Source organism: Astyanax mexicanus, chromosome 13, assembly GCF_023375975.1.
Source record: "Astyanax mexicanus isolate ESR-SI-001 chromosome 13, AstMex3_surface, whole genome shotgun sequence".
Taxonomy (NCBI): domain Eukaryota; kingdom Metazoa; phylum Chordata; class Actinopteri; order Characiformes; family Acestrorhamphidae; genus Astyanax; species Astyanax mexicanus.
The window spans coordinates 35506217-35529005 of record NC_064420.1 but is presented as its reverse complement, the minus strand read 5'-3'; the positions used below and the strand labels follow the sequence as shown (position 1 = coordinate 35529005).

General features: G+C 38.6%; 1 protein-coding gene across 2 annotated transcripts in view; it reads right to left on the bottom strand.

Annotated features, from left to right (window-relative positions):
• The window catches only part of megf6a (multiple EGF-like-domains 6a), a 127065-nt gene that overhangs the window by 54911 nt on the left and 49365 nt on the right, over positions 1–22789 (bottom strand). The window contains exon 5 of one of the 2 annotated variants that reach the window (XM_022677438.2): positions 21592–21714. In XM_022677438.2, the coding sequence (XP_022533159.2) occupies positions 21592–21714 (123 nt within the window). Of the gene's footprint in view, positions 1–10515; positions 11029–21591; positions 21715–22789 lie in introns of those variants that run through there. The other variant, XM_022677439.2, reaches the window with a different exon arrangement.

The following is a 22789-nucleotide window of genomic DNA, read 5'->3' as shown; positions in this document are numbered from 1 at the left end:
CCAAAATGCCCTCCGAAGTGAGCCTGACCCAGGAGGGGGGCCTCCAGGGAGGCTTTATGTCCCTACTTCTGTCAGGCCCCAAGTACTCCAGTGGGGTCATGCATCACCCCTTACAGCCCATCCAGGAATCACCCGTACCCTGGAGTTTTTGCAAAGGCGATTTTGGTGGCCCAAAATGGACCAAGATGTTAGGGCCTATATAGCTGCCTGCCAGGTTTGTGCCCAGAACAAGGAGCCTAGGACACGACCATCAGGCTTGCTCCACCCCTTGCCGATTCCTTCACGCCCATGGTCCCATCTCTCCTTAGACTTTGTCACAGGGTTGCCCGTGTCTCAGGGCAACACTGTAATCTTAGTCGTAGTCGACAGGTTCTCCAAAGCCTGTAAATTTATTGCACTGCCCAAACTACCCTCAGCCAGGGAGACGGCAAAATTACTTCTGCAGCATGTGGTCAGGGTCCATGGGCTGCCAGTGGATTTGGTCTCAGATCGAGGCCCTCAGTTTGCCAGTAGATTCTGGAAGGCTTTTTGTCAGTTACTGGGTGCCTCAGTGAGCCTATCATCAGGCTTTCACCCGCAATCCAATGGCCAGACAGAGAGGGTCAACCAGGACTTAGGTAGGACCCTCCGCTGTCTGGCATCTTCTAATCCCTCCACTTGGGCTGATCACCTGCTCTGGGCTGAGTATGCCCATAATACCTTGTGGCACTCATCCTTGGGCATGTCCCCTTTTGAGTGCCAATTCGGGTACGCTCCCCCTATGTTTCCAGAGCAGGAAGATGAAGTGGGGGTCCCAGCAGCAGAGCATTTAGTTCGGAGATGTCGTCGGGCCTGGCGAAAGGCCAGAGCTGCTCTGCAAGTTGCCTCAGCAGCTCAGAAACGAGCTGCAGACAGGAAACGACAGCCTGGGCCAACCTTACGGCCAGGACAGCGGGTCTGGCTTTCCACCAAAGATTTACCTCTTCGAGTGGAGTCCCGGAAATTGGCCCCTCGTTATGTGGGTCCATTTAAGGTAATTCGCAGAGTAAACCCAGTCACATATCACTTGCTTCTCCCGCGCTCTATGCGCATTAACCCCACATTCCACGTGTCACGCCTGAAGCCCGTACTCTGCAGTACCCTTACCTCAGTCCCTGCTCCCCCAGCCCCACTCTTGGTGGATGGTTCACCTGCCTACACTGTCCGGCGCCTCTTGGACTCACGGCGGGTCCGGGGCAGCACCCAATATCTGGTGGACTGGGAAGGGTACGGGCCTGAGGAGCGCTCTTGGGTCCCTGCTCGTAACATTCTGGACCCTGAGCTCATTCGTGCATTCAGGCGTGACCGTGCTGCGGGGTTAGGAACGTCGGGTGCCGTTCCTAGGAGGGGGGGTCCTGTAAGGGTGCAGACTGTGGCTGGGCAACCTGCTATGCCACCCCCAGCCACCAGAGGGAAACCCAGAACCACTGCACCCTGATTACAGGCAATTAGCAACACCTGGTCCTCTCCTATTTAAGGAGAGCCAACCCCTAGCCCTGTGCTCAGTCTTGAGTTTGCCTGACACGCACAAGTCTCTCTCGAGTGTTCTCCTTGAATCTCTTGCTCTTTGCTATTGTGTATCCCAGACCTACCCTTCTGAGGTTTCCTCTCAGGGTTTCTCTGGAAACTCTCCTTTCCAAAAAAAAAAAAAAAAAAAAAGGTGAAAGGGAAAGAAATAGTTTTCCCTCTAAGCATTTTGAGTTTGTTTATTTGTTTGGGAAGTTTAGTCTTGGATTTTCTTTGCTCTGTGATATTTGAGCTGGCCAGCCTTCCCCTGGCAGTCTAAGTTGTCCCTTTGGTCCAAATCACTTATTTAACTCCTCCAGCAGTGCAGTGCATTTTCATTTGTTTTACTAAGCAGAGGTTGGGTTTTTTCCCTCTGTAAAGCAACTTTTCATTTTCTATTTAAAATACATATATCCCTTGTTAACCCTTATCTCAGTTCCACTCTGCACTTGGGTCTCTCTATAAATAATTCAGTTGGTAGCTCACTTAGTTTACTCTTGTCCCCCACCCATAAGGTTGGTGGTTAAAATCCACCTTTAGGTGAGCTACCACGTTACAGTAATAAGTGGATTAAAGACCACATTTGTAGAAGATTAGAGCAGTGTATTAGCAGGCCCCACGATGTCCCGAATGTCCGTACTGATACGAGTTAACATTTTCTTTCCACTGCAGGCCGTACTGATAATCTTCTCACCGCTGTCTGCTTCTCCTAAAGGAATGCACCTATCTAGTTGTCCTCTGTCACATTTAATCATCTAGCATACTTTTCTGATGGGCCAAGCATCTGGCTGTGCTTCAGTGTGCTTATGAAAACCACTCAGTAGCTTCCAGTTGATCTGGTTCAGATTTAGGAAATAGCCGGAGAAGCTGAGGCAGCTATAATAATGAAAGCGAGTGGTGAAAAAGTGGTGAATTTGCATGCTGAATCAAAGGATTTCTGCTAATTCCATAACCCATCCATCACTCTGGTGTTGCTCCCATGCTACAGAATTCTGCCAGACTGTAAATAGAACTCATCCTTATGCAGCCAAGAACCCCTTCTATCCCAGACTCACATCAACACAGCCAGAAAACAAAAGTCCTACAGTTAAACAGACAGTTAATGGTGTTAAAAACAAGTCAAGGAAAAACAATCTGCTCATACAAAGTGCACTCATCATCAAAGGAAACAGCTGAAGGATCATGGTTGAGTCATCTTAAGTGACAGCAAGATCAACCGTTCATTGTCGCATATCCAGAAGGCATGGTGTCATGGTGAGGGGTTCAAATTTGTATGATGTCAGATCATTTTTGGTCTTTAATACAGGCACACTGACAGCCCAACGTTACATTAATAAAACCTTTTCTGAATTTATACTCTGATGTACTGTTCCAAAAGTACAATGCTTGTCTACTTACTGCATTGGCTTCATCGCCAATCCCAAGCTGAATGGGATGAATTATAGTAAGAAACCATTAGAAACCTCTCCCTTCGAAATGTATTTCATGTTGCATTACAAATTCCTTATACTCTACGGCCCAATCCCATTTCACCCCTTGGCCTTACCACTTACCCCTACCCCTTGTTTTCTAGTGTAACTCTTCCACTTGGAACCCAGAGTTAGAGGGGTAAGGGGTGAAATCCTCCACCCTAAGAATTGGAACAACCCTTCAAGCACCCGATACGTCATCAGGAGCTCTAAAGTTTAGTAACCTAGCTGCTGGTTACCTAGTTACCTTTAGGGTATTGTATGTCTTCAGAAAGGGGGCATGTGGTGTAGAAACTAAGGGGAGCTGAAATTAGCTTTTATTTTATTTAATTTTTTCGTTCCACCTTAAATGCTGCAGCCCCTGCTGTCTGTTGCACCATTAAGGTGGAACGGGAACGTTAGCTACCTAGTTAGCTACTAAGACAAACTACTAGCGATCTTTTTTATGCCTGTTATGAAGAATTTGGCCATAAAACATTGAAACTATGGTAATATAGTGCTAATCGTCACTTTTAACAAGAAAAATATTTTAATTTGCTTCTTACCAGAGATTCTCATAACCTTTCATTTGAAGTGGGCATCTAAAAAATAAAAAAAATCTCTGTATGAAGGGCTAACTAGCCCTATCCCTTCACCCTACCTCTCCATCCTAACAAAACACGGGGGTAGGGGTAAGGGGTAAACCCAAGGGGTAAAATGGGATTGGGCCTACTTCTGTGTAGTGTAACGTTTTAATCATTTATTGTTCCTGTTAACCTTTATCTTCCTTCTGTTACTATTTATTAATACAAATAGACACTACATACTGTACTAGATCAGATCATGCTACAACGGTTGCCAAGTCATTTATCTCCCATCATCTGTGTAATTTTAGAGTTCACCACAGTAGATGACAAATTAACAGTCAGGTGTGCTGTCTAAGCGACTGATATATGGATTACAGGGTGCACACATGCTGAAGGATGTGGAGTATCCACAGCACACCACAGCGAGTCTCAGAACGAGCCTAGAGAAGATCACGAACACTGCGAGAGTAATGAAGACCACCTGTCCAGGAGAACTGGGAGGAATCTTAATTACAGTGGCCTAGGGCCAGGAGCCGATCTGAGGCTAAGTGCAGTCCACGGCGGTATAGCCTGCAGAGAGAGAGAGGAACGGCTCTGGCTCATTCACAGTAACAGGAGTAAATAAACAAAACTCGTATTTCTCTCGAGGCCAAAAAAGGCATGAATTCTCTGGGGTTAGGGAGGAGGGGTTGGGAAAAGCAGCCTGTAAGTGTTCACTAATCTCTAAACGACATTTAGTTCACAATGACCTGGAATATGAATATCCCTGGTTAACCCAAGTATAGCTGGGATGCTGCGAGGATGATACTGTTGCATTGTCATTCTTTATTTGTAGACCTACCCCTTGTTTCCGAGTGTCACCCTTCCCTTCAGAACCGAGTTGTGTAAAAAATTATCCAAATGAATAATAACATCAAAACACTGCTACATAACTAGGCTACACGTAGTGCTTTGTAGGCAACTTTACCAGCCTGTTGTGATAGCAGAATAGTGTTAAAGGCCAGCAACCTCTCTGTTACATTTACGGAATCATATTTTTTTTAAAAGAGGGGAGGGGGATATAATTATATATTATTGTTTATCGCTAATTCCTCCACTGAAGCTAGCTTCTTGTTCAAATGTTCCTGTTCTACCATAAATCATGCTGTACCATTATTTAAGGTGAATCAGGTTATTTAACCAGTTATCTAGCTAGCAACCAAGATGTATTACCAGTGATTTAATAGGCTTGTTATGAAGACAATGTCCACAATACACAAAAACTACACTAAAATAAGATAATGCAAAGGTTGTCATAATTTTTAGAAAGAAAACACAACACTTGTGGGTTTTGCTTGGACAGCCATCTTAAAAATCAAATTACCCTACCCGTATATGCCAACTAGAATTGGCATATCCTACCCCTAGGCATGAACCAGCAAAATAGAGGGGTAGGGCTAAGTGGTAGGGGCAAGAGGTGAAATGGGAGTTGGCCCATGACGGTTTTAACATGGGAGTATAACTTGGGCCTCAGGAATTACCTCAAGCTCAACTAAAAACTACTCAATTGAATCAGTGTGTAGAATTAACTACATATGCGTGACCTTGCCATAAGCAGTAAACTGCCTCCTCAGGTCTGGAAAATAACAGCCCATTATTACAACTTACAAATTAAAGTAACACTTACTATAATTAATATAGGCCAATATAAATAACAAGCTTTGAATTGCCCACAATTATTTAAAAAAAACTGATAAAGAGTGAACATTTAAAAAACAGTAGTTTCTTCAGCCAAAACACACAAAGCACAATAAAAATGATAAACGTCTCCATAATAATTTACAGGGCTCAGAGGACTCAATGGCTAGGGCTAAAACAGAAATGTCATATCAAACAAAGGTTCTATGAAAGAATCGGAAGAAAGGTGAAATTACAGAGTGCCAAAATGATAGTCTGTCCACCACATTGTAGAAGAAAAGACGGGGCACATCACAAAGCCGAGAAGCCCAATGCAGCTCCAACTGCTGTAAATAAAGAGGATCAGAGGCACTCTGCTAGATGAAAGCTAAAAGACACAGCGGAGAACAAATGCAGAGTCATCATCATGCCAGGCAAGTCTTCCTTTAATCAAACACACGTTTTCTTTCCTTTTTTTTTCAACTTAGACCCTTCCAAACATTTTACCCTGCAGCCCAAACATCTACTCAATAGACAAGTTTGCATGCAGCCTTACAATCTGTTAACAATCTGGATAATAAATCAGTCAAAATAGAATATATCAATGTTAGTGCTGTATGATAAATTGTATTTTTTTATCAATATCATTTTCATATATGAGAAAAATGAGTGCTGCCAAGCCAAGTGTGGAAAAACCTTTGAGAAACTGAAACTAATAAAGCATCTGCATTTATACCATTTCACGTCAATATTTGGATATCCAACACCATTACCGCACACCACAATTTTTTGTCAATTTCAGTGTACACCTCAGTTGGAAAAGGCTAATCTGATTTAAGCCAATCCAAAAGTATCAGAAATGTCATATGGACATTTTGCTTCCACTCAAAATCTGTGAATTCCTTCCTAATGTTGTAGTGGAGGGTGAATAAGGGTCTCAGCTGGTGGGCATTCCTTTTCTGAGAAACCCACAGCTCGTTGGCAGTCTTTCATTCTCTCTTTTGTTCTAAATGAAGTTTGCTCAATGGGACTACAGCTTGGCATTGTTACTCCGCCCCCAAACATAGCAAAAATATTAAAGAGTTCGCATGAGAGGTGCATTCTCCTAAACCTAGAATGTTCCACTTCAGCTGTAGCTTAAATAAACAACTCTGCTTCACATGTAATTATACAATTAAATTCTTAAGACGAAATGGATTGGCTTGGCTCATTTAACCCAGGGAACAGTCCTTGATGGGAAATTATGTTTGGACCTGAGCATCAGCCCATTAATCTTAAATTTCATAAATTCTGTTTCAGTCTAATCAGAGGAGACTGCAATTAATACTTGTCTCAACTATCTCACGTCTTTAAGGGTATTTTTTTTTATCTTTGTCAAGGATCAATTCTGGGCTTGTTTGGATATTTCATCCAAAACTGGGACCGTTTGTGAAATTTCATACTTTCATACATCACTTTTCTGTGCGTAGGTCTGCAAAATGGTAGAAAGAAGCTTCAACTCAGGACCAGAGCTCTGGACCAGACCCAAATTCGAAAACAGCTTTTAGACTTTACTAAACATACTGAAGTAGCACATTAAGTGCATGAGGTCCGTGCTCTATTATGGAAAAATTAAAGTGTTTTAATCCAATAACAACATGTACAAAAGCAATTCTCTATCAAATTCAGCTCACACTCAAATGTGAACTGAGCATCCGCCCATTAATCTTAAATTTCATAACTTTTGTTACAGTCTATTCAGAGGAGACTCTGCTATTAATTTTCGTTGCAATTATCTCACGTCTTTAAGATTGTTTTTTTTATATATACTTGTCCCGAATACTTGATTTTGCACCAAATATCAATTCTGGGCTTGTTTGGATATTTTACTCAAAACTTTGACCTTTTGTGCAATTTCATCCACTACTTTTCTGTGCGTAGGTTCGCAAAATAGTAGAAAGAAGCTTTAACTAAAGACAAGCGCTCTGCACCAGACCTAAGTTTAAAAACAGATTTTAGACTTTACCAATCGTACTGAAGTAGCAGATCATGTGCATCAGGTCTGGGCTCTATTATTGGAAAATTAAAGTGTTTTAATACAGAAACAACATGTACAAAAGCAATTCTCTATCAAATTCAGCTCACACTCCTTCAATAAATGACAAATGTGACCTGGTCATCAGCCCATTAATCTTAAATTTCATAACTTTTGTTACAGTCTATTTAGAGAAAGACTCTGCCATTAATATTCATCGCAATTATTTCACGTATTTAAGAGTGTTTTTTTTATATACTTGTCGCGAATACTTGATTTTGCACTAAGGATCAATATTCTGGGCTTGTTTGGATATTTCATCCAAAACTTGGACCTTTTGTGCAATTTCATACACTACTTTTCTGTGCGTAGGTTTGCAAAGTGGTAGAAAGAAGCTTTAACTAAAGACAAGTGCTCTGCACCAGACCCCAATTCAAAAACAGCTTTTAGACTTAACCAAACGTACTGAAGTACCAGATTAATTGCATCAGTTCTAGGCTCTATTATGGAAAAATTAAAGTGTTTTAATCCAGAAACAACATTTACAAAAGCAATTCTCTATCAAACTCAGCTCACACTCCTTCAATGAATGTCAAATGTGACCTGGGCATCAGCCCATTAATCTTAAGTTTCTTAATTTTTGTTACAGTCTATTCAGAGGAGACTCTGACATTAATATTCGTCGCAATTATCTCATGTATTTAAGAGTGTTTTTTTTTTTTATACTTGTCCCGAATAATTGATCTATCTTGGTAGAAAGAATCTTTTACTGAAGACCAGTGCTCTGCACCAGACCTGGGTTCAAAACAGTTTTCAGATACTTTTATTAAACGTACTGAAGTAGAAGATTATGTGTGTCAGGTCCAGGCTCTATTATGGAAATGTTTATGGAAGTGTTTAATCCAATAAAAACATGTACAAAAGCAATTTTCTATCAAATTCAGCTCACACTCCTGCAATGAAAGTCAAATGTGTCAAATTTGTGTCCTAAAAACTCCGCTTCAGTTTACTGACAGATGTAGTGCAGGCAACTGCCAAACTGGCTTAACTGACTCCTCTAAAGCTTGGCTGAGGACATCTAAGCATACAGTCCAACAATACTCTGTCTTACTCCATGTGCAGAGACCCCTTCATTATCCCACCATTGCTCTTCAAACGTACGGCATCATTAGCAATTCTAATGCTATCTGTCACATTCTTCACGCTTCTTTGATCTTAGTTAGGGCTCTAATTGATTTAAAACAGATTTAAAGCACATTACTTAGCTAGCTTATTGAAGCCTCCATCTTGGTGGCTATAAGAGATCAGAGGAAAATGTGGTGATTTATGCAGCATTTTTGCATTTTCATTGAATTAGCTTTTGAATTGGCAGCCACAAATTAACAACAGCCACCTAAGCGAATGGATTTACCACTTCAAGGCATTCCAAACTAAACAGACAACTGGCCAATAGGCATCTGATATCCTTCTGCTTGCCCTTTTTGATTTACAGTGAGTTATGAAGACTGAAATCTAGGTTTCAGAGACAGAAAGACTGGACGTTAGCCAGGGCATTTTGTATTAAACATTTGTTAAAGTGTGTTGGATTGTGTAAAGTGTGTTTGAGGTTTTTAACGGAATCTATTATTTCTCCTGTCAATATTATATTCACTATACAACTGGATGCAACACAAACCCAAAACATGAACAAACCACAGCTTCAAGAACTGCTTCAAAAACACATTGATGTTCCACTGAGGGATAAAAGAGAGAACAGAAACTGCACTATGTAACTTTCGTGAAGCAGGAAGGAAAATGCTCACAAGAACTGCGTAATGCTAATTCACATTCATGCAATTTTACTATACTGCATCAGTCCACATTAATTATTCAGTTTAGATGATGGTTCTGTATCTCTAAGCCTGTAACTGCATGTGTAAAGCTTGTCCTTATGAAGTGGCTCAAAGCACATATTTCACTGACCACACTAAACACAACTACATAAAACAACAGTAACCAGCTACAGATTTCTCACAAACAACAGGACTAAAGAATTGATCAAACTAAAGTTTCGGTCATCATAGACTTAGATAATTAAGGTAATCAAAAATACAAAAAATGAAACTTGGTGTGCATTGATGTGTTGTAAAGATGGATGCACCCTCTAAAAACGGGCTGTTCCAAACTAAACAATATGTTAAAAACTGTGTCACTATTAGAAGTGCTTTCATTAATTAAGTGATTAAGTAGGAACCTGTGGCCAAAATTTTAACCTAGGGCATCGACAGTGTGGGAGAATTTTGGACACATAGTTAGCGTTTATAAGGAATTATTAATGAGATGCCAGGCAAGTCTTCCTTTAATCAAACACACGTTTTATTTCATTTCTTTTTTTTACTCAGACCTATTTTACCCTGCAGCCCAAACATCTACTTAACAGTCAAGTTTTAATGCAGCCTGACAATCTGTAAACAATCCAGGTAATAAATCAGTCAAAATAGAGTATATCAATGTTAGTGCTGTATGATAAATTGTATGTGTAAGACTGGTGGAGGAGAACATGCCCAGATGCATGAAAACTGTGATTAAAAACCAGGGTTATTTCACCCACTATTGATTTCTGAACTGCATTATTTGAGGTCTGAAAGTTCTGCATCTTTTTTATTATTTCAGCCATTTCTCATTTTCTGCAAATAAATGCTCTAAATTACTATATTTTTATTTGGAATTTTAGAGAAATGTTGTCCATAGTTTTTAGAATAAAACAACAAAGTTCATTTTATGCAAACATTTACCTATAAATAGCAAAATCAGAGAAACAGATTCAGAGACTGTATTTTTCAGAGCTGTATGTAACTTCAGTTTATTGAGTCTAAATTACATTGCTTGGATTACACAATTGAATTATGTGACTCAATCATGTTTGTTTAAAGTAAGACTTTTGGGAGTGTGACATGCCTCTACGGGATTTCCCATCTGTTTATGCAACAAAGCTTCTCTTTCCCTGAATGGCATATTAGGCAGCTCGTCTGGAACAGTTTCCCTGCCACAGCCAAGACATTACCCACTCACACAGCAGGAACTGGCTTTCCTCACAGACTACACACACTCCCAGTCAGCCATCACACACTCGAAGTGAGGAGAATTGGTGACAGACAGCACAGCGTGGATCTGGCAGGCTTAGAATTGCAGTTTTATTCGCTCGTTTTCGAATTGTGTGGCAACAGTTTAACATCAGAAATGAATAAAATTTATAACTGTTTTGTAATTAAAATTTTTGCTTGATAGTTTGAGGGATAAGACTCACCTGGCCTCACATATCCAGCGTGGTATCCATGATATCCGTTGTAGCAGGTGTAGCATCTACGAAAGTAGCGGTTGTATGTGTCTCCAGCACTCAAACCAGGAGCTAACTGGGTCCACAGAGTTACGAGCACGAGTAAGTAGCAGTAACGTGACATCACTACTGGAATACTGACCCTGAACTCACTAGACAACAGAAACTAGCGCAGCCAGACGAGTGAAGGCAGTGCTGGGAACGGTGAAGAAGAGCATTATGCAATAGATGAAGACAACACAACTGCTGCCGTGCGAGCTGGACAATTAAATAAGCCTCACTGTCTGGTTTCTATCAGTATCAAGTAACACCCTCTCTCTCTCTCTCTCTCTCTCTTTTACACTCTCTCACGCTGACTCCCTCTCGCGCTGTCTTTCTGTTTGTTTCATCTGCTCCTCTCTGTCTCTCTCTCTTTCTCTCTCGTGCTCTCTGTCTCTCTCTTCAAGCTCTAACAGGCATGTATTGCTGGTTTGTTGTGACTCCCTGTCTCCTCCTTCACTGCTATGTCTACATGGCCTGTGTCCAGTGCAGGACACACCCACCCACCCACCCTTCCTCCCTCCTCCAGTGGCCCTCCTCCTCCTGCCTCAGGTATTACAGTAGTCATGGCACATTCACATTGTGGAAAAAAAAATAATTTGCTATTATGGCACCAATGACCCAAAGGATCAAATTTTCTGGTGTTTTCTCTGAAAATGCTTAAAAGATTATAATATACATACATTAAAAGCAAAGCAACAGCTTTTTTGAAGTACTACATTCATAGCACATTATGACAGTCCCTCAAAATAAATAAAGGTAAGAATAGACCTTTGTATAATTCATGAAGAAATAAAAGAATACACATTGCTTTCCAACATTTTTATTTCATGGTAGTACTACTGATCATTACTAAATTAGAATATTATGTCCACCTCCTTGTTTCCACATTCATGTACATTAGCTGATATCAGCACTACACATCATAAAGGAGAACGTTGTAGTTTTATTATCAGAGACTGTAGCCCTGTAACTGTTTCTCTGCATACTTTATTATCCTCCTTTCACCATGTTCTTCTATGGTACAATATTTATTATTGTATTATGATTATTTTGTCACGTTCTCGTCTGGTTTTACATCTTTACGGTTCTGTCATGGTAGCTAGTTTTGTTTCTCGTTTCTCATTTCTAGTTAGCCCTGGTGGTTCCAGTTTATTTCCTGCTTGTTAGTTTATTCTTTAATTTCTTGTTTTGTTTTCTTTTTTTTTCAATAAAAACTCTCACTTATGTCTGCTCTTCTCATCCTCCCTGCTTCATTACGCAAAAACGCAAAAGAACCGACAAAGGAAACAGGAAACACAGGACTATAAATACAGACACTAGGCGGAAAAGGAAACTAGGAACACCTGGAGACAGGTAACGAGAAGGGGCGGAGCTACAAATGAAAGGCAGAGACACGGAAGGAACACACAGGACCACATGGGGAATGGCACAGGCACATAGGAGGAAAAGTACACAAACAAAGAGCAACACGGGCACATAAGGGAAATGACAGGGAACAGGGTGAGGATATGAAAGTATTATTGGATTTATTACAAAAAATCACGCAAACCAAATCAAGCACAACCAGACCTGCAAGAAGAAATGGAGTTGTTAGTTTGTGTTGAGAACGTGACCTAACTTTGATTTGACCTGACTATCAAATACACTAGCCATGTTTGATCTAAACGGCTTTACAGGTACAGTTTAACTTGATTTATTAACCAGATATTTACTATAGCTATCAACTGATGTCATCTCTGCCGCTGCTCCATGCTAAACTGCACTGAAATACAGGTTAATCAGGTACACAGGACCTTCTTTCTGTATTTACTTTCTTGCTTTCACCAATAAGTCACCATAAAATAAGTCAATATGCTCATGTAGTTTATTGTGCCACATTTAGTTGCCCTTTTGCTTTTTCTTGTGTGAAGTCAAACCAACCAAGAAGGAAAACACTCCAAGTTAATGAACTCATTAACTGACTCAGACCAAAGAAATGAACTCTAGGTGTGAAAACCCCCCTCACTGTGGAGATAAATGATCTTGTGCATACTTTACAGCATTCCTTAAAATTAGCAGAGCCCAGAGCAGCTTTACTAATTAACCTCTTTGCTTTAAAACATGATCTATAAATCAGTCAGGAAAAACATTGATGGGATGACATCTCATACATTAAAAGGAGGGAAAAAGCCACAACTTTCCATTGGTTCAACAGAAATGTGTATGTGTGTGTGCCACAAATAACACAGGACATTCCAACAGGCTATTGGCCTCTTGAACCAAAAGACAAAATAAAGAAGCAGATGAGGAGAAGATGAAGACAGACAAGACAAACTAGGGTCAAAATGTTCCTTACAATACGTGAGCTTGAAAGAGTAGTGTTCATTTAAAACTTCAACACTTTTCAACATATTGTAAAGGATGAAGCACTGGCTGCATTCTTCACGGCTGAGATAGCTAGCATAATGCTAGGATGATTGGGATGAGATCATGTTAAAAGAGTTGGCCATTGGCGAGAAAATCTACCAATATTAAAGCATAAAACTCAATATTCTGTATGTATTATATGAAGGCAGAAATGCCGACTACATTGCTGCCAAAAGTAGTTTGAAAGATGATTTACAGTCCAGTTGGAGGCTCCTCAAGTTTCTCTTTGAATGCAGGTTCTTCGTGTGACTTTGGATGACTTCGGAAGATCAGTACAACAGACCAACAACAGATCCAGGTGTGAGTCAACAGCAAAACCTCATGCCATGTGATCCAACTTACTATAATAAGCTGTGTAACACTGAAATGCTCTGAAATGCTCTGCATCCCCTCACGGTGTGTGAAGCAACAGCTGGCCTTTCTGATGCTTTGCAGTGAAGCGCTACAATATATAACACTAGACAACGTAATTCCGAGATGCACGCAAAGCAGCATTCAGGAGTCCCATTACTCATCCACTAAGAAGCTGTGTATGAAGAAACGAATGGAAAGACGTAATCTCTTTCTGTTTAGTTGAGTTCAGAGAGTGTATCATCTCTAACAAGGGGAACAGTGGAAACAGACACTACTTAAACTGGCCTAAATAGAATAAATAGAATAAAAACAGCAGCCTTTGCTTTTCTGGACTTGCCTTCAAATTGACATTTAAATATGCTAAGTAAAACTAATATAAAAGAACATTTAAACACTGTTAAATCAACATTTTAAACATTGCAGCTCTAACCAAGACAAGTACGGAGGAAAGACCTTCAAAAACAAACACACAAACAACTTAAAAAAATGGAAACTGGCACTTTGCGCTAATAAATGTTACAGATTTCCTGCATCTGTACTAAAACAGACTACCCTGGTTTCACAATGAATTCTTTAAATCAGAGCCAAGTGATAGTAAACCACTCCAGACCCAGAGAAGTAGGCAAAGAATGAGGCTGGTCCATGAAATTCAGATTAGTATCTCCACATGCTGACACTCACACCTGCCTTATAACTCCCTCAAAGCTGAGAAATCATTTGAAGTCTAGACAACTCACTCCTGATAGAATATGATATCATTCATTTAAAACTCTAGCCTTTTAAACTCTCACATTTTATTCAGAATTAATGATTGCATGATAACACAGCGTCGCTTCCTGATGAGTTCAGAAGGTATTCTCTTATACACACTTCACAACACACAGAAACACATCAAAACTACCCTGACATTTTATACGTAGTATAAAAAAGTAAAAAAAAGGATCTACTCTATTAGTTACCCCACACTATATTATTATAGTATTATTTTTGTCCCTTTCCTAAAATGCAGGTAAGCACCAGCATTAAAAAAATGATCGTGATTTTAATGACACCAGTAGTTAAATTATTATTTTATGCGACTGTGTCGAGAGAATTAAATCTCAATGTACAACTTGTGCTACAGTACAAGATCCAGTAAAGAAGCTTCACAGTGCTGTAAGGAGTACAGTTATACAGTTATTTATATTAAAGCTGTTTATGGAATCAGACATTCTTTCTCCCTGAACTTTCAGAACTTTATATGTTTCAGTCTGTTGGTTGGCACAGTGCAGACAAACACAGGTGCTGGCTGAAGAGAGGCTGGCAGGCACGCAGACTGAAACTGGCTGCATTTATCACAGACAATACTGAATGATGTTCCGATAGCAGGCCAAGAAAAGGCTTCCGGAAAATTAAACACAGCGCTGATACTATTCCAAACGTTCAGAAATTATTCCGATCATGAATAAAAGTCAGAAGTGCAAGCAGACACGAAGTATATTTAATAAGTATAAGTTTACCTTCCAGTGATCTATAATTTATCATGTTAGACACTGTTGTTTTAAAACTCTGAGAATTAGAATAAGCTGTTTTTATATAATCAGTGCTTAGCGGCCATGTTTAGATGGGTGTAGCAGAAGTGTATGAAGAATATTTAGCCTTGCATTAGTGATACATCAGGCCAAAATGCTAGTATTGTCATGCTAACCCAAACACTAGGCGCTGTTATATGAGCATTGATGATGTTAATATTCACCAATATGCCTTGTTTAAACGTGTCCTCAAAATTGTTTATATTATAAACTGTGAATACCCAGCTGTCCTTACTGTGTACGGACCTACTGCACACAGATCAAACATCCAACGGCTGACGCCTGCTTCATTAAATTGCTTTTTAACTGAACGTTTTCTTTTAATCAAAACATCAACCGCTGCCAGCAGAAGCAAATTCTGCTCCCGCTCTGAAAAGCAAACAATGGAAACGTCTCAGGAGGGATATCACCTTTCAGCCTCTGCTCAAACCACATACTTTCACTTTTGCAGAAATCTACATCTTCACATAAATGTCAATTTAGTGGAAAAATGAAAAACACGTTGACATCAAGCTCCGCTTGCAAAAGAAAAAGCAGGGAACATGAACGCTAGAAGTGTCCTGCCAGAGATCTCTCCGCTATAAGCCACGACTTAGTAATTTGCAGGATTGGTGTGAATGTCCGGGTCTTCCTGGCCTCAGTAAAGCTCAGATAAACAGAGCTCTGCTTTCAGGAGACCCTGCTATTCCTACGCTCAAGTCAATGACCAGGTTAAATTCAGCTTTCAAGCTGCAGATCTCGCGGCGTTTTAGCGCTGGACGTAGCCCAGGGTCTTCTCCGTCTTTTCCAATGCGAGTGCGACCCTTGAGGGGATCGCTGAGGAAGAAATGTTCCTCACGTTTATTAGCCTGCACTCCAGCCAGAGGAACAGTGTGCCTCAAATACACAATAAAACCCATCCTGGCCTGCGGGCTTTTTTCAGCTCTTCTTTATGGTCTGCATTTATGAAGTGCTTCCAAAAGCAACTCTCCTCATTCTCCAGAGAACAGATGCTTCAAGTGCAGGCTTTTGGAGGACGAGCGAAATAAATGTCATAGATGTTCTGTACATCGTCACAGCCATGATATAAAAAAAAAACCTTTACCTCATTATTTCCAACTTTATAAGAGAAGTGAAAACATGTTCTTCAGGTTACCCAGTAAAATGTTCTGCTCAGCTCTTTGGCAAAGCACAACTCAGCTACATTCACACAGCAGGTGAAAGTGGCCCAATGTACAATGCATATTTTAGACTGTTCACACGTTCTCTTTAATGTGACACATATTTGCCATTTATCTAAACAGTTTACTCTGTGTAACTGAAATGCAAAACAGCAATGCTTCGCGTGAAGTTTCGGTTTCATCCTTGCCAAGCTATACAGCATCCCAGCTTGCCATAAAAAAGTATTCAACCACTGACACCTTGCCTCGCTTTGTTCCCTGCATCCTTAGTTTCTTATCATTTTTTACATTTTTAAGCTTTTCATTTTCCTTTGATGCTGCAGCCACATCCTGTAACCACATTCAGCCATTTCATTAAAACCACAGAGAAAAGAGTCCATATATTTATAAGGTCGGTTATCTTAATATCTCACCACGGAAACCCTTACTGACTACTATAATCCTTTTTCCCATACAAAGATTCATTTACCCTTCAATTTGCAGTCTTTTTTCTTCTCCCTGACTGGTGTAAATGTTAAATGAATTCAAATCAGGACAGTCACATTGCCGCATTACCCTCTGGAATTAAATTAAGGGGAAGATGGATGATCACAAGCCATCAAACCAAACTGAACTGCTTACATTTTTGCACCGGGAGTGGCATGAAGTTATCCAGAAGCAGTGTGCAAGACTGGTGGAGGAGAACATGCCAAGATGCATGAAAACTGTGAATAAAAACCAGGGTTATTCCACCAAATATTGATTTCTGAAAGCTCTTTTTTGTTATTTTGGCCATTTCTCATTTTCTGCAAATAAATGCTCTAAATGACAATATTTCATTTAGAATTTGGGAGAAATGTTGTCTGTAGTTTATAGAATAAAACAACAATGTTAATTTTACTCAAATATATACCTATAAATAACAAAATCATAGAAACTGATTCAGAAACTGAAGTGGTCTGTATATAGTAACTGTATATTGAAAAAAGATCAAAGTTTTTATCATTTACAGTGTCAAATAGGATGAAAAAGATTGAATTTGAAGCACTTTTACCTGCTGTGAACAAAGCTTTTGATGGTACAATTTCTACCAGTCAGCAGAGGCTACTTATTCATAAATAACTCCATACATGTTGATAATTTTTTTTATTTTGTGAGGTAAGCATATAATATGCAGCATATTATAGTTTCAGAGGTTTAGATGAGTGGAAATATGTATGTATGGAACTTTTACATACAAAACATAACGTTTTTTTGTATTTTTTGTGGTTGATGTTGATTTTGTGGTTGACTATTACAAATCTCACATTTCTGAATGAGACATATTTTTTTAAAAAAAATGTCTTTTTTAAAAAATATATATACAGTATGACTGCCCCCAATAATTAAACATATAAAAAGAAAAATATTCAATTGCTTTTTCTTAGTGAGGATGTTCAAGTGTTAAGGTGTATTGAAAGAAATATTTTTTTAGCAAATCAAGGTTAGTTGGATCATGTCTATACTTCTTCTGGAATAATTAACCAAGAAAATGTCACTGAATGTCGCAATGCTGCTGTAATTACTATTTAATATCAGCCGATTCATACTGAGGTTTATTATTCAATTACTACTCTAGCTCCATTTTTCAGTAACTAGCCCAAAACTAATATAATAAAAGACTGAGATTGCCAGTGGAGTTTATGAAAGTTCCCTTTCAATTATTGTGGAACATTTTTCTCACCACAAAGATGCCAAGGCATACAGTGCCTTCATTCGTAATACCCTACAGGTTTACAGACCACACTCTTTATTAGTTCCTCATTGGTTCCTCATCTAATTAATGGACTTTATGAGAACAATGGTGAGTTTCAGGCTGATTTATTAGCAATACAGATGTGAATGAACTTGTCCTGCACTGTATGGAAGCCACTCAATAGATCATGCAGGCACATGGATTGCGGACTGGTAAGAATGTGTTCAATGTTCTGTGGAATGCTTTTGTGAAAGCTGTTTTTATTAGCTTGCTCACGTTTCTCTCCATCATGGGCTCGAGTCAATGGGCTGTTTTTTTGAGAGCTTCACAAACTAGCAATGTTTTCGAGCACTGTTTTACATATATTTAATACCCAACAGAACACTGTAAAAAGTTCAAAACAGTCTAAATCCAAGTATCTGATTACAGAGTGTTTTTAAGTTAACTTTGAGTTAATTGAAAGTCTTTTGACAATGAAGTTCTGAGTTTTTCCCAAGATTTAATCTTATAAACTTAAGCAGGCAATAAGACCATTATACCAAAGCTCTACATTTGTGCCAAATAAAACACAATTTTGAGATATATTTTATATAACTATTATTTTTTTCTGTGACTCAGAAATGCACATGGTTTTACAGCTCTAAGGTGGCACAACTGTCTACCTGCTATCAAAATGTTAAATGTAATACTGAAGTAATTGTATTAGTGACCAAACTAAAGCATAAAATAACAAAATGTAAGTTTGGACAGTTAATTAATAAAAAAAACACACATTGTAATCAGTTAGATTGCCATTTTAAGTTAAGCCTAATTTTCATGTTCTTTTAAAATGTACCTTTTTTACTCTTTTTATTTACCTCCAGTGAAATTGGATTCAAACCTTTTAAATCACAGTTATGCACAATACAATAAAAGAAACATTGTTCAGTGTTATATTTTTTGTTTTTTACTCACAACACATTAATGCAAGAGGAGAAATTCTTACCTCTTTGTCCAGATTTACACATATAAGTTCACAGTTTCTTTTACAGTGACCTTTTTTTTATTTCATATGCATACTGCTTCGCTTTTTTTAATAAAGCAACCCCTCACATTTCTGAAATGCTTTTGTCAGTTCCACTACAGCTAACTATACAATAAATCTAACTACCACCAAGAGTGCAACTGTTCAGTCCAATTAAATGTATATAGCACTTTTTTTTACAACCGCAGCTTTACAGAGATAGAGGTCCAAGGTCTTTTGAGTAAGCACAAAGGAAACTATTGCAACAGTGGCAAGAAAACTCCCTCAGAATTAAATAGCTTTGTCTGGTCTGATCGACCCAGATTGCACAACATATTACATAGCATAACTGTCTTATATATATATTACAATATTTTAAATTTTCCTATTTAAAAATACAGCATGGCTGTGTTACACTGAAATTTTAACATTAGACTTTATTAAAGTTTTTTTTACCTTATCATACTTTATTAGGCTGCACGATATATCATTTAAGCATCATCATCGCAATATAGTCACATCGACAATAGTCACATCGCAGGACGTGTGATGTAACGTAAGGCAATTAAATCAAACAAGTCATGTTGCAATATTTTGATTTTTGAAACAAAAAGTAGATACACAGCACTGTCTCTGTGTCTGTGTGAGTGACAGGCTGCTGCTGCCTGCGCAAGAAGCGGGAGAGGGAGGGGGTGAGGTGTAAACACGAGGTAATCACATGGCCTTCATTTACAGGGTTGGGCATATGCTTGTAGAAGCACGTGTGGAAAGCTGTGCACCTCATTCCAGCACAGTTTTGCGCAGATATTTCAAGTTACAGCTGAATTCAGGCTTTTAATACCAGAAAAACGATCTTATTTACCTTTTAAAAAGCCATTTAACTGCTTAGTTAAAAGTACGATTACTGTTGTTTTGCTGTTTTTCTCGGGTTTTGAGTGCTTGGTGCTGACTTAGCTCTTGATCGGTCCGGACACGAGACAGCGTGCGGATGGGGGTGGGGCGGAGCTGGTGACGTCATGGGCCCTGCATTGTTTAATATCCAAATATATATACTGTTGAAAAAAGAACATTTGCAATGTAATTTTTTTCCAGTATCGTGCAGATCTATACTGTATCGTCGCCATTTTCTAAGGATACTCCCAGCCCTACTTTGTTACTTACTTACTTGGTTAATGTTTCCATCCACAAATAGTTTGTTGTTTCTATATGGGAGTGTCTGTGTTCCTGTATGTGTGACACAAAGTACCTAAGCTAGCACTTACAGAGGAAGTTCACATTGACTACCTAAACTAAAAGTCAGAACCCCTTTGATGTCCACCACATTCAATGAGTGTCATTACAAAGCTAGACCATCTAATAAGAGACTGCAGGTCTAAATCAGATTCAGAACATCCATCACTGTCCACTGGCCACACCTAACCACTCTGAAAAAGACAAATGGGGAGGGAGGAGCCCTTTAAAATCCCTCTACACAGTTATTAGGAATGCTGGGACAAACCCCCAAGTGCCACCTTTTTCCAAAACACAAAGGCAGACAGACACCACCTACAGTCACTGCATACCAACAGTTCTTTCTTTAATGCTGCAGGCAAAATCTAAACAAAGAACAGTGCTTTAATTAGGTTCAATTCAAAGAGGGTATTTTAATTTAACTTAGTTGGGTCAAAATTTGTTAATATTTGTTTACTGTTTATTTCTATCTATAGGGTAAGACATTCTGTGTCACAAGACGATCTTATTCTTTTAGACTCCTGATCATGGAGGACTGTGGCATTGATGTGATCTCCTGAATTTAAACAAGCTCTAGAGCTGTAAGACTTCGACTTTGTCTCTGTCCAAAAAGAAAAAGAAAGGCAAATTTACTCAGAATTGGGTTTATGTAGTGTAATTTCCAGGGTCCATACCCCTTTTACAAGCACCTTTCAGTTGTAGAAAATTAATGATAGCAGTGATATCTCAAAACTGCAATTCAGTGATAATCAATATTTCGCAAAACTATTCTCCACACTTCACAGCAACTATGCAACTGAGAAAAAAAATACTTCTAAGTAAGTATATAGCAAGAATAATGGATTTATTTGTGTAAGTTTCACACAATTTAAATACCAATGTTCTTCACCGCATGTTTACCCTATTAATTTGATTGAGCAGTTACTGTATGAGTTGGGTCAAATACAGGATGAGTCAAATACAGGATGAGTTGAAAGCATTTATACATACATATACTTAAAATTATTTACTTGTTTTTGTCACACTGCAAGAGATGGTATAATGTTACGTAAACACAAGCAGAAATGTGTTTGTTAATAGCAGAAGGAGAAGAATTTAAAGCCTTTCTTATTTTACGTGCTGCAATTTTTTCTTTGAGTGAATTTATTTAGTAAGATATTTATTTATTGTAAAGTAGTTAAAATAAAGTTAAAATTTCAAGCATTTTCAAGCACTTTCTCCAAAATCCCAGCACTTTCCAGGCCTGGAAAACAGAATGTTAAAATTCAAGCATTTTCCAGGATTTCAAGCACCCGTAAGAACCCTGGCACAACAATCTAACAGCTGCTCATTAAGTTTCAGAAGACAATACGTTTAAATCCAGCATGTAAAAAGCTTCCCAGACTGTATTAAAAGGTGTAATCTACAGTAAACAAATTTGAAGGGGAGTTCTAAACATGCATTGTTTAACAAATTAAGCTGCAGAAGAGAGCTAACCCCAAAGTGCTCTGTAATCAGTTGCTTTACAGTTTTATTTAGGCTTGCTTTTATCTTTTTTCAGTGAGTGATGGCACTTAAATGTCCTACCTTCACAGGTTTTTCCATCATCTCTGAGTGTAAAACCACTGGAGCACTTGCAGTAGAAGCTGCCAATAGTGTTGCAGCAGAGTCCCTCACAATCAGCAGTCGATTCCTCACACTCATTCACATCTATAGAACAGAGAGAGGGAGAGGGGGGGTACATGAATGGGCATCCAGATACACATTAAGTATTACGTAATTCCCTGGATTATTTAAAAAACCTTAAATATTTAAGATGCATGTGCCAAGGAGTACATTAGTCATTTATAATAATGATGCATTTTTATAAAATAAATGATACCTAGAGAGTACTAAATGTAAAATTTCGCAAATAGTAAAAAGCATAGATGCATCAAACCACACGCTCAAGCTGTATTTTCTAAAGGTCTAAATTTCATGAAAAACACACAAAATAACCTCTAGCATTCATACATCAAAAACAGACACTGGGATCTAATAATTGAACAATTAGGAAAATATGTGTATGAATATTTATATAAATTTTTGCCTGAACAGAGAGAAAAGAAACCACAAGCCCCACATTCAAAACCAGCTGCTTTTGACATGCCGCTTTAACTTTCTTTAATAGGCAAGATATATCAAGATATATATATAATCAAGATATAAAAACTAGTATGTTCCATATTAGCTGGTTGTTTAAAACGTTGACTTAAATCTGATTTTACAGTTTTTTAGGTAAAAAAAGGATAAAAAGACACAAAAGGTAAAACTGTTTAATAATTAAAAGTCTATCACTCTCTTTCACCAATAGAGTAAGTCTGGGATTAACTGCATATGGTAAATGCATTCTGTAGAGCAATACTGAACACCACCCTAAAGTCTCTTGACACGTCTGCTTCTGAGGAAGCGTGCTGTCACTGTCATAATAAACCTTATACCTCCAAAATATTTAGAGAAGAGGAACAAATCCTCCACCCAATCTAATCTGTCAATGTAACCCTGAACATAAATCCAAAAAATGTGACATTTAAATGTAACCTTAAAAACACTTGTAACGTACTTTAAAAGTATACTTTAAAATGCCAAAAAATGCATTAATTGAGTTTTTAAGTTTTTATTTGGTGTATTATTAGAGAATTTAACTTCGATTGGAGTGAAAATTGCTCAGATGTTGTTTATAAAGCCTATGTACAAATCTGTCATTTTGGCTGAGTAAAATAAGAGGGCTCTTTTTTATATATAC